The sequence below is a fragment of the Phytophthora infestans genome, genomic scaffold (genome assembly GCF_000142945.1).
Source record: "Phytophthora infestans T30-4 supercont1.4 genomic scaffold, whole genome shotgun sequence".
Taxonomy (NCBI): domain Eukaryota; phylum Oomycota; class Peronosporomycetes; order Peronosporales; family Peronosporaceae; genus Phytophthora; species Phytophthora infestans.
This window is the reverse complement of record NW_003303755.1, coordinates 1,983,215-1,994,838: the sequence shown is the minus strand read 5'-3', so window position 1 is coordinate 1,994,838 and position 11,624 is coordinate 1,983,215. Positions and strand designations below refer to the sequence as shown.

The following is an 11,624-nucleotide window of genomic DNA, read 5'->3' as shown; positions in this document are numbered from 1 at the left end:
TCGATTGCATAAGCCATTACAGCATCCTCTTCTAGACAAGTGATATAAATTAGACAAATGAAGCACATAACCATATACGAGCTTCGCACTAGTAAGCGACTTCCCGTCCGGCGACGTGTACGTCCACTCCTTCGCAAGTCCACCGGAATGTCTCTTCGACGTCCATCCCTTTGCGCGTAGCTGCCGCCAGAGATGCTTGAAGTCGATGGCACGCACGTCCATCGTGCTGGCAACTGCTGATTGCTTCGTCCGCGTACTTGATCGAACTCTCGCCATGGTGGCAAGTTCTTGAATGAGACACCAGTGGCTCGAGTCGGCGCTCTCGGCCACTCATCATTCTGTTCGGTGCAGCACATCTACCCTTCCCCCACCCTTTCTTTTACATTTGTTATATAATTTGCCTCCAAACTTTGACTTGGTTAAAGTATCGTGTCCTCTTTTTTCGAGCCATTTTCTGTTTAAAGGCTCGAATTACGTCGTAAGTTACGACTTTCGCCCTACTCAAAGTCGTAACTTACGACGTTGGTAACAGAGGGGTTAATAAAGTTTCGCTGTGCATAGCACATTGATGAAACGTTCAACGTCTAGATCAATAGAGGTTAAGGTGGACAGGTAATCCCGACTCGACGTTGCGTCCCAACCTGGTACGACTGCGGAAACGGAGCCGGGAGACAACTGCGTGGTCTGAGCAACGGCCTGAACGAAAGTGCAGTGACAACAAGAAAAATTATGTTTCAGTGACATACAATCCTCACCACCCAACCGACATTCACAACTGCCTAGCAAAAACCTTCTACGGTAGATGATCTAGATTTGGAATTGTCTAGTTCTACCTTTACTGTATATACAAAGAAATTTGGAGACTAGCGACCTCGCTCGACAAAGGGGATGACGTCAATGAAAGGTGTATCAAGGATATTTATTATATACCAAGAAGCTCAACTGATCAGCTCAAAACGATTCTAAGTTTGGTGGCACTGTTGTCATCAAGGACACCGTGGTCGAGATGCTTTGATGACGTGCTTTCAAGGACCCTTTGACGTGTATTCCTACACTTCACTCACGTGCTGATGCATTTTTAGCTTTTTGTCTTTTGGAGATCGTTTTGAAAGTGCCCGATACCTTGCCGAAAGTTGTGTACGACTAGTGTTGGTGGCAGATGCGATGCATGATAGAAATAGCAGATACGGGTTGCCTGCGCGGTCGAGAAGCTACAAAGGATCACATTTTACACACGAAATTATAAAGGAAGGTTGTCGAAGGCTCAACGTACGACACGAGTTCAAGCTGGCCTACAGTCCGTGGATTAATGTAAGTGTGGAGCGAGCAAACCGTGACATATACCGGTGCTTGCCCATCGACTCTTATGTCTGATGCAGACTTTTGGACGGCATAGTAGACTACACTGTAAGGTGGGGCCAAAGGTTATCGCACCTACTGCGAATTCGAGCTGGTACGATTTTCAAAAGCCCCGCCTGGTCAGCCTACAGACTCATAAAAAGCTAACAGCATTTTAGTTGTTTAAGACCTACTACAGCTTGAGGTGTGATCAGCCTGAGGTCCTGAGCTGTGAGTATCATCTCCGACCTTCCGTGTAGACAGCGATCATCCAGTAACAGGAGATCGGGCCTTACTAAAAAAATAGTACTGGCGGTTTAGACTAAAAGAAGTTTGATCCAATATTGCATAGTGTTAGTGGGTCTGTCAGGAAATCGGAGTGACTAGAGAGGATATTTTACCGGCTAGAATAGCTGCTACAGGCGTTACGATCGACATGATTGAAGTAGTCATGCGCCTGAAACGAGTAAGGTAGGCTGTGAGGCACAGCTAGCTTCGTGATGCGCAATTGCCGTAGCATGCAGCACGTACAACTTGACAAACCGCCGTAGCATCGGCATAAATGCAGTTAACGCGGATTCAGTCGAGACCAAAACAAAAGTGTAATGGATAAAGGAACCTATGGCCTATTGGCGGATCGCATGTGCGTTTGGATGAAAGCTATTACATGGTACATTTCAACGCTATTGTGGCGGAAATACAATTTCTACCTTGCTTGGCATTCCCACCGACGCCCCCCCCACACACACACATACACTTACACACACACCAGCCGAGTCTGCGAAACTCACAAGAATATACTACCACGTCTTCGGGTATTCATTTAAACATGCTTAAATGCAGTGAGATTCACTATTTTTAGAATCAAAGTAGTATGTAGAAAATAAAGCGGCAAAATGCTCTCTCTCTCTCTCTCTCTCTCTCTCTCTCTCTCTCTCTCTCTCTCTGACCTTTGGTCTATTTGCGCTTCTTCTTGTTCGCGTAATGCGCAACAAATTCTGGAAAGTTGTCAATATCATCGTGTCTGGTCTCGATCCCGATCTCGTTCAATGTGGCCCAATATCTTTCAAGCGTTCCATTGATTTCGGCCATTTCAGCTTCTTCGGTGATTAGTTCTTGCTCCAATTTCTCGATCTCACTCTCAAGTGTGGCGATTGCATCAGCGAATGTGCCGGGCTCACTGAGCTCGGTGGTATTCAATTCGTCCAACGAAGAGTTCTTTCTCCGCAGTTTCTGGCTCGCATTTTTTATTTCCAACTGCTTGTCGTGGAGCTTGTACATGGTTTCCCGCACTAGGATTCGAAGTTTAAACTCGCATTTGGAGTTTTTGCAGCGATCAGTGTGAGCTTCAACGTCGTGCCAAATACGGCACATCTTATCTTTGCATGGCGCAGTGCTCTTACACATTGACCCTCGAATTTTGTTGCAAGTTCGCGTACACATTTTACCTGGTGGTGGGTGGCACAATAACGCATCTACAAATTGAATTGACTTGCGCAGCCGCTCTTTGAAAAATGCTGTCTGTTCGGGCGTACGTCGGTCTTGGTAGCACAGTTCTCCAATGGCCTCTTTGAACGTTAGAAGCCCTTGCTCATCCTCCACCGGGATTGCAGAGACCACTACGTCTTCATGCTGTTGCGACACCATTTTCTTTTTGGGTCTATTAAGCTCCTTCTGTTCCTCGTCGGTATCTGTATCGGCCTCGACGCTCTCCTCTGCAGAGCTCACCTCCGGTCGACGCCGAGGCGCCTTCTTCGGCTCCAGCACTAATTCCTGCAATGGTTTCTTCGTGGACAGTTTCTTCTTGCTGGTCCTGCTCCTCGGGCGCTTCGTGAGCAATGAGCCCGCCACCTCGCGCCTTTCAAGTCCTGCATCGTCTGCTACCGCTCTACCGGAAGCAGTAGTGCCAGGAGTAGCACTCTCCCTTTCAGCTCTCTCCTGTTTGATGACAACCTCATCACTATCTGCTGCTCTCTGAATAGGCTTCGCGTGTCCTCTAGGACCCCTACGACTAATGCGTCCCGTTGTCGCCTCTCTGGACTCCCCTACCTCCACCTCCACGTCCTCCTCCTCGTCCGAAGCTCGGAACCAGACCTCCTGCGTCGCCACTGAACTAAGCACACGCTTGGAGGCGCCACTAAAGCACGCGAGTATGATTCGGTCCATCTGCTCTATGAAGCCAGGCGATGTAGCCATGTTCTCCGATATATAGGTCACGAGTTGTCGGCAACTGCCGTAAGACCGATCCATACTCACATCCGATTGCTGCAGAGACGTAGGTTTTTGCTGCTGTGTGCGTGACCATTCGCCGCACACTGCGTCCACCGCCTGGGTGACCCGCTTACGCAGCTTCCGTTTGAGCTTCTCCACATCGTCATTCGAGCTGCCACCTGCACTCGCCGTCGCCATCTTTGGGGGCATCGAGTTTCGGATATTGATCCAACCGTTGCGCTTTTGGGTCAAGTCTCTTCACTTCACTAAAGACAGTGATACGTAGTCTCTTCACTTCACTAAAGACAGTGATACGTAACCATTTAGTTACAAGGCGTAACCTGTGTACCCCTTGGTTACGTCAGTTCTCAGAATCTGCAAAGCTCGAGTTCGGTGCTGACGTCATGCGGCGCGCTACGGTCAGCCCCAGGGCAAAAGGTAGGTCTCTGTAGCAAGCTCACCTCGTTCCCCTCTCTCTTAGTCACCCAACAATGTAATTTTCGTCTGCAGACGGCCCGTTGTTCCCAAGTGCACGAGCTCCGTCGGGTAACAGCAGTCGTGGGCGCAATGGGGGGCTTTTCTCATCTTCTTCGTCTTCCTCGGGGGATAGTGACGCCTCAGACGGAGAGAATGATGGTAGCCAGCGAGTGGGTGCGGTTCCGCCTATGTTAGGTGCCATGGCACGAAGTCGCTCGGCCAATACGCAGTCGAATTCGATGTCAGGCGGAGATTTCCGACGTCGTACCATGTTTTCCACTTCGACGACGTCACTAAGCTCATCTGCCAATTCGGGGGACAATGGAGGACACTCCTTGGAGAGAAAGGGCTTGTTTGAAAACGACGATGACGCTGGGGACTCGCTCGAGACGTTCCATGAGCGCGTGAAGCTCCGTCAGAGCCAGAAACAGTCGGAGATGAAGGCGCTCATAGCGCAACTAGAGACGGCCCAGCAACGTGCTGAGGAGCTAGAAGCCAGACTCAATGAAGCTAATAAGGAGAAAGAGGAAAGTGCCATTCGCACCAAGGAGTGCCAACGTATTATTGAGAAGCGCAACAAGCAGTTGATGAAGGCGAGCGAGAAGATGGCACGACACTCAGAGCAGTACGAACTGCAGATGGCCGAGCTGCAGACGAGATTATCGGCGATGACTGCGCAGTGTGATGAGCTGCGTGCTGATGCTGCGTCGACAGAAGAGACGACCCGACGAGAACGTGAGTTGAAGGACAAAGAGCTGCATCGAGAACTCGAAGCGCAGAATAAAAAGCACGACCGACTTCTTCAAGCAGCGGAGGCGCGACTTCAGACTGAAAATGCGACGCTGGTTGAGAAATTGCGCCAAGTGGAGCAACAGTTGGTGTCTACAACACATCAGAAACCCACTGCGGCGCAGGTGATGGCAAGTGATGAGTTTCAGAGCTTGGTGAAGAGATGTGAGGATGCAGAGGCGATTGGTCGGGGACTCAACTTCCAACTGGAGAAAGAACAGCAAGAGAAGAAATACCTACGCAAGCAGTTGACAGCTCTGCAAGACACTGTGGGGGTCAAAACTGCGGCGGCTACAGCGGCATCTGTTGGTTTCTTTCCCGATGCAGCACCGTCGGAGGCTAGAAATCATGCAGCAAACGCTAGAGACAGCATCGCGACAGTGGTAGCTGAGGCAGAGCTAGCAAGCTTTGACTTTACAGCGGGTAAAGGGTCCGCTCCATCCAGTCCAATTGCTGCTGATGCCGCACCTGCACTTAGTTCTCCTGCAAGTGCTGCCTCAAGTCCAGGTCATGGCCAGGGACGCTCGCGGGGCTTTTCTGCTTCGAGTTTTGGAGATGATGCCCTTAAACCAAGGGAAGGCAAGCGTCGTGCTGCTTCCGCCCAAACGATCAAAGTCACTTTAGATCCTCCGGAAAAGCCAGCAGAGGACAAGACTACCACGGTTAATGGTAAGTCCGCTAACACGTCCGTGACTTTCTTTGAGAAGCTTTCCTCTAGATTCAAACGAGTTTCGTCTCCTCGGAACGGGGTGAATTTGGCTAAAGCTGAAGACGAGGCAGCCGAAGGAGCGACGACAGGTGAAGCTGGGTTTTCGTCACCGCTTCCTCCGCGTCAAGGATTCGCTCATAGCAAGGTGTTGAAGGAGCGTCCTCGTATGTACGTGGCAAAGTCTCCGTCGCATCATGAAGACGAGTCCAGCGATAGCATTTTTGGCAGCGAGTCATCCTCAAGCGATTCATCGGACGAAGACATGCCACCGCCACCTCCCCCTCCTCCACTTTCTGTGCACGAGGCGCCTCCGCCTTTTGCCTCCCCGGTCCATGTGGATATACCGTCGCAACTGATTCAATCCGATGCAGGAGCCGACGCGGATTCAAGCAGCTTAAGTGAATCAGAAGACGATGGCGTTGAAAGTCAACAGCTGCGTGAGGCGTCTGACAAGCCGACCCAGTTACCAACACGGTTTGCTGATCCTATGGAGACACGGGGACGCGTCGAAACGCCTGGAGAATCGCCGTCTTTCAGTAGAGTTTCCTCGTCTTCTTCATCTTTCTCGTCCTCTTCAGACGACGACGCTGACGAGCCTGATGTGGAAAAGAGCCAGCCTCTTCACGTGGATGCCAAGAAGGTCGACAGTCTGTCAGAGTCGTCTTCTTCATCCGATTCATCTTCATCGGACGAAGACGCTAGCACAGTCGAAATCAAGACTGAGGTTCACAGGAAAGTTCGTAAGAGCAGTTTACCGGGCCAAGATCGCCACGACAAGCGTTCGTCTCGCTCGCCTACGTCTTCCAAAAGTCGAGAAAAGAAGCGAAGCTTGAGTGGAGGTGACAACTCGCATAGCGCAAGCAAGAGTCGCATGAATGACTACATGGAGGCTCGAGCGAAGAAGCGCAATGAGAAACTGAAGCGCAAGCAAGAAAAGGAGCACGAAGAGACGAAAAAGAAGGAAGAGTACGAAAAGGAATGGGAAAAGATGGCTCAAGAGGAACGCGAACGGAAACGGAAGCAGCAGCAAGCGCGGCGAAATGGGAGAAGACGACCGGCCAGTATGAAAACGGTTCGTGTTTCACAGATGCGACAGCAGATGAATAGCAAGCAGCATCAGAAAGAGCCTCAAGTATCCTCGCCACCTCAACCGAATGACCCGCCGCGACCGCACGGAGATGACAGTGTGGATGTTGATGGCCAGCCTCGTCGTAACGTTAGACGGAAGAGTGAGAGCAAGACGTCAGAAAGTGAGGCGGAGGAAGAGCGAACGCCATCGACTGAGGCGCCACCGCTACCTCCCGAGCCTACGATGGCGGACACAGAGCTGTATCTTCGCCAACAAGCGCGTTTGCGCGAACGCCATGAGTTGCAGATGAAGAAGAAGCTTGAGGCTGATGAAGCTGACGCTGTTCGGGGAGATATTCATCGACGTGTGGAGATGTGGGCGTTTGGCAAAGAACTATTGCACATGATTCTCACGTTGGACCAAATCTCATCGAATGATGCGCTTAAGAAATGCCAACTGATGGTGGTACAATCTCCTGACGATGATACAGTGCGTAAGGCCTACCGGTGAGTCCAGCGATGCTGTGGATCGTCCTTATTGTTGTCGCTTACGGGGTGTTGTTTTATCTGTATAGGAACATCATTCGCGTTGTTCACCCCGACAAATTACGAGGAGCTACGGTGCCCGAGCAACTGGAGGCGAAAGTGCTTTTCACGGTGCTGAACCAGGCCTTTGAAAAGTATAAGAACCAGATGAGTAGAGTTTTGCCGTCATGAAAGCCAAACCCGAAATACAGCCCAAAGTTCATCACGGCAATAGCAGAAATCATGTCTATCTACTGTACGCTACTGCCTTTGGTGGTCAGCATTTGATATCGTGACGCTGATGAGTCGGTCGAGCTCGCGTACCAGGTAGCTTTGGGCATCGTATACCCCACTAGCCAGCAACAACTTCCGCTCGCGTTGTAGACGACCTAGCTCAGTGTCCAGTGGTCCGACGAAGGTATCGTCTGAATTTTCTAACGCTCTTTGTCCTTGGTCTGTGTCGGCTTTGTCCGTCGCTAGTGAGCCCCCCTGGTGATAGATTAAGGACTCGCGTTCGCCCCGTGACTCGTGAAGATCCAACTGCGGGGTTGTGTCTGCACGTCTAGATTCTTCGTATGGCTCCCAGTCGCTTGCATGTCCATACGCGCTATCAGAGTGGAAACTCGATCCTGGGTGACTTGATGAGTGAGCGTGATGTACACATGCAGTCTGACGACTCTGCGTGTGCCACTGATTGCGGTGTTGTGGCGGTGAAGTGGACTCATGTGAGCGCTGTCTATGGGAGCGTTTCTTCTCACTGTTGCTCCTCAGCTTAAACCCCTTTAAGTCGTCCAACTGCTTCTTGATCGCTCGAAGTTCGTCTCGATCTCCATCCAAAACGTATTTTTCCTCTCGAGCAATGTACTTGACACGAAGCTTCTCCAGCTCATCCACCACCCGTGCTTCGTGTTTCTTCTTCTCTCGGGTCAATAAGCTCGTCATTTGATCCAACTGGGTTTTCATCTTCTCGACATTCGCTTGAGCGATCTCGCACTCCCGATCTTTCGCCATTTTCTGCTTTTCTAGCTCTGATACATTTCCCTTGAGTGCTGCAATCTCTTCTCGAAGTTTGGACTCGGGAAGTTTCCGTTGCTGTTGACGGTACTCTGTAAAATCGGCTTCAACTTGCTTGGCACGACTTTCGGCGTCACTAAGCTGAGACTCCAGTAGAGCGATGCGTCGCTCATAAGCTTCTGTCTGCTTCTTCGCTAATGACAATGTGTGGTTTTGCTCACTCTTTAAACGCCGCTGTAGAGAGTCGTTCTCGTCTCGTTTAGCCTCCTGTTCTCGCTGCAAAGAAGACTCGGCCACAGCTAAGCGACGCTCTCTCGTCTCCAAATCGGCCAAAGATTTCCGTAGCGTTTGTTCGAGGCGCTGATATTCTTCCTGCGCTAAATTCAGTAAGTTGCTCCGCTCTTCTTCACGACGTGCCCATTCCTCCTCGAGCTCGTCCATTCTCGCTTTTTCCATCTCTGCAAAGCGCCGTTTCCATTGCAACTGCTGAAGGTGCTGCTCTTGTTTCCACGCACTCCTTTCTCGCTCTAAGGCCTCCTTGAGTTGCGCTATCTCTTTTTCTCGATCACGTAGTTGCCTTGCTCTCTCCTCTTCGTGAGGATTAGGAGAAGACACTTCAACCATTGGAGAGGATTTAGTTGCCGACGCCAAGCGAGTCGTTTCTTCAGCTTCTCGTAAGACAGACGTACTAGCTGATCGCTCTCGCATCGTTCTGGTAGAACCATCCATGTCTAACTGAGATTCATCTGGCATTTCTTGAATGGTCATTTTTTCTTGCACTGAAGGGGGAGCAAGAGTAAGCCTACATACAAGCAAGCAAGTATTCGTCATGGGCCTTCTTACAACTCACAATATTACCAGCACAACGTACACTGCGCTCTGTGCTGCACGCTGCACTCCAGTATCCTCCAAAAATGCTGAAACACGGACGGAACCCACACGATGCTGTTGTTGCATTGTTGACCCACTACCGTTACCAACACGGATGATTGGAATGTTGATCGAGCAACTGCGATACGAGTGCGAGTACGCCTCTGGTCCAAGGTGAGTGTCAGGTAGTTTTGACTCAGTGTGAACGTCAAGCCAGTGAGCTTCTGCGTCGGTTTGAGTCATGAAAATCTCAGCACAGTTGTCTTCAGAACAGCAGAAATGCGCTTCCGAAAAATACAAGTAGCTCAAACTGAAGACGGCACTTCCGACCCTACACATAGCACGAACAGTGAGTATAACCACGAGGTTTAATATTCCGAGAAATGATTCGAGAGCTTACGTTTCTTCATCATAACAGACCAGGTCGATTCTGACAGACTCTTGCATTTCTTGCTTGAGCTGAAGCGGGTTCTTCGCTAAGTCGAACATACAATAAAAATTCATAGACTCCAGCTCTCCCTTGTCCTTTACAGTGAACCAGTCACTGGTGACTACACAAAATCAAAATAACAAGTCAATCATCTGTCATACTAACCAGCAGCAAACGTCAATACATACCCATCGCTGAGCTGAGAAATGGGTTCTGGTACCGCAGCGAATATCCTCCAGTCATCTCAAAATCTCGGACGGATTTCAGCTTGAGACATAACCGATAGCGGCGCACGTCTTGGCTTGCATCACCTACTACTTCACGTTCATGAGCATCAGATCTACGTGTGCAGATTAACGTGCACTGCCCCACAACTTGCTTGGACTCATTCAGCATGGTGTAAGCAATAGATCTGGGATAACCTTCATCGTCCTGAATGACCTCGGCGGACGCTGACGATGACGCAACCAAGTGATTGGAAACTGATGACAAACATCGGATACTAATAGGTGTATCTAGAGCACCTTGTTGTGAAATTTGACCAAAACCCACCGTAAGATCCCCACACGTAGCAAATGCTTGGTGTTTGGTGTAAGAACAAAACTTCAACTCGCTAGACACGTTTTCTGCTCCAGTAACCACCTCAATGCGTACATTTTCTTCACCAACAAACTGCTCAATTGCTGACGTTTTCAAACGCACATGGTCCAATTTGAATATAACCTCAGAAGCCGCATCCACTTCACCTTCAGCGAGTATAGTTTCATCGTCAAATGTTGTGATTTCTTGGGTCAGTACTTCAGCTTCTGGTCTTTGTTCGGACTTATTCACCAAACGATCTCCTTGGGTTTTGGTATCTTTGGATTCCACGAGTTCAACAGCAACGGAAGCAGAGATAATGGCTTCTTTGAAGTCAGGGAACGAAAACTTGCCATCAACGTCAACAGTGTCGCCCGGTTTCGGCTTGTTCCTCCCTTCTGCAAAGAACCCTTTTGACAGGAGTAGGTGCAACGGAATCTCTACTCCAGCTAGGACCCGGTTTTCTGAGCACAAAAACACCGAAAGGGTCCCTAAAGCCTCGAGACAGAGTGCTAGATCCTTCAAGCTGGTCTTCACGCGGAAACTATCGCGAATGGGCGAAAACTCGGCAACACTCAGGTTATGGAAAATACCAGTCTGGACTACCACATCGAACAGAGAATAGCTGAGCCAGAATCCCGTCTCCTCCAATGCCTGTCTGTTCTCACCCACTGAGGTTTCTACAACCTTCAGCAGGTTAGAAGCTGCCTGGATGAAGACAGACAGCACAAAAATGTCTTGACCAGTTCCGTCTCCAATCTGCAAATATTCTCCACTTTCGCCTGAAACCACAGTTGGTATTGCTCCCGCTTCGTCGACTGCCACTGCTTTGGCCTCTGCTCTCACATTATCTTCAAACCGTGTCACGGATTTGTTTACCGATCGTGCAGGCGATAGTTCTACCGGCAAAAAAGTGCTGGAGATCAAAATCTCACCACCAAAAGGTGAGTTTTGCAGTTTGAGCCACCGTTCTGGGAGGTCTGGGGTCCTTAACGCGCATAAAGTGTATGTTGAGATTAGTGTACTGGTGGACATGTCAATTTAAAACAAATTAACGAACCTTAGATCGAGAAAGAACCATCCAAAGCTCAAAATCGCTCCTTCTTTCTCTTGACGAGCGAGATTCTCGATCTGCGCTCGGCAAGGGTTCACCACTCCGGCCTCTCCAATACCGTACACAAACGCCTTAACCCTCGGAGCATACGCCTTCAGATGACGAAATTTCTCCATTGGAAAAGTCCATTGCAGCTTCCCTTCACCGCGTGTCCACTTGGCCTCTTCGATCAGTCCACTGCGTCGATACGGCTCCACCCTCCTCAGTGATTTGTTTCGTTGTCCTCGCTTCCTAGTCGACCGCTGAGGTGATCGTCCAACTGACTGAAACTCTTGTTTCCATCTCGATCCTCGCGATTGAGCGGCTTGTTTGTCGATCGTCGCAAACACCCGCAGCTCTCTGATCGTTGCAGAGTCGACCACTGGAATTCGCAGCATACGGACCTGCAACGCCGAGACGGTGTACGTCCATGCGGTATTATCCATTAAGCGACGGCCACTAACGGAGTTTGACTCGCGAGAGGTTCGTGCGCGCTTGGATCCCTCCTTAGGTACTGGCGT

At 50.0% G+C, this 11,624-nt stretch overlaps 4 protein-coding genes across 4 annotated transcripts; 1 reads left to right on the top strand and 3 right to left on the bottom strand.

The window, feature by feature from the left end:
* Positions 1-2,295: 2,295 nt before the first annotated feature.
* Positions 2,296-3,747, bottom strand: PITG_03506 (uncharacterized protein; the record flags this gene model as incomplete). Its single annotated transcript, XM_002906528.1, has 1 exon — positions 2,296-3,747. The coding sequence occupies one exon, from the start codon at positions 3,745-3,747 to the stop codon at positions 2,296-2,298; it is 1,452 nt and encodes a 483-aa protein (XP_002906574.1).
* A 206-nt stretch (positions 3,748-3,953) lies between these two features.
* On the top strand, positions 3,954-7,309 carry PITG_03505 (uncharacterized protein; the record flags this gene model as incomplete). The annotated part of the gene is made up of 4 exons (XM_002906527.1): positions 3,954-3,987; positions 4,060-6,390; positions 6,523-7,099; positions 7,168-7,309. The coding sequence occupies 4 exons, from the start codon at positions 3,954-3,956 to the stop codon at positions 7,307-7,309; spliced, it is 3,084 nt and encodes a 1,027-aa protein (XP_002906573.1).
* Positions 7,310-7,617: 308 nt separating this feature from the next.
* Positions 7,618-8,572, bottom strand: PITG_03504 (uncharacterized protein; the record flags this gene model as incomplete). Its single annotated transcript, XM_002906526.1, has 2 exons — positions 7,618-7,724; positions 7,876-8,572. 2 exons carry the CDS (start codon positions 8,570-8,572, stop codon positions 7,618-7,620), a joined length of 804 nt encoding a protein of 267 aa, XP_002906572.1.
* Positions 8,573-10,123: 1,551 nt separating this feature from the next.
* PITG_03503 (uncharacterized protein) lies at positions 10,124-11,549 on the bottom strand (the record flags this gene model as incomplete). The annotated part of the gene is made up of 4 exons (XM_002906525.1): positions 10,124-10,171; positions 10,302-10,844; positions 10,914-10,998; positions 11,071-11,549. 4 exons carry the CDS (start codon positions 11,547-11,549, stop codon positions 10,124-10,126), a joined length of 1,155 nt encoding a protein of 384 aa, XP_002906571.1.
* Positions 11,550-11,624: the final 75 nt, after the last annotated feature.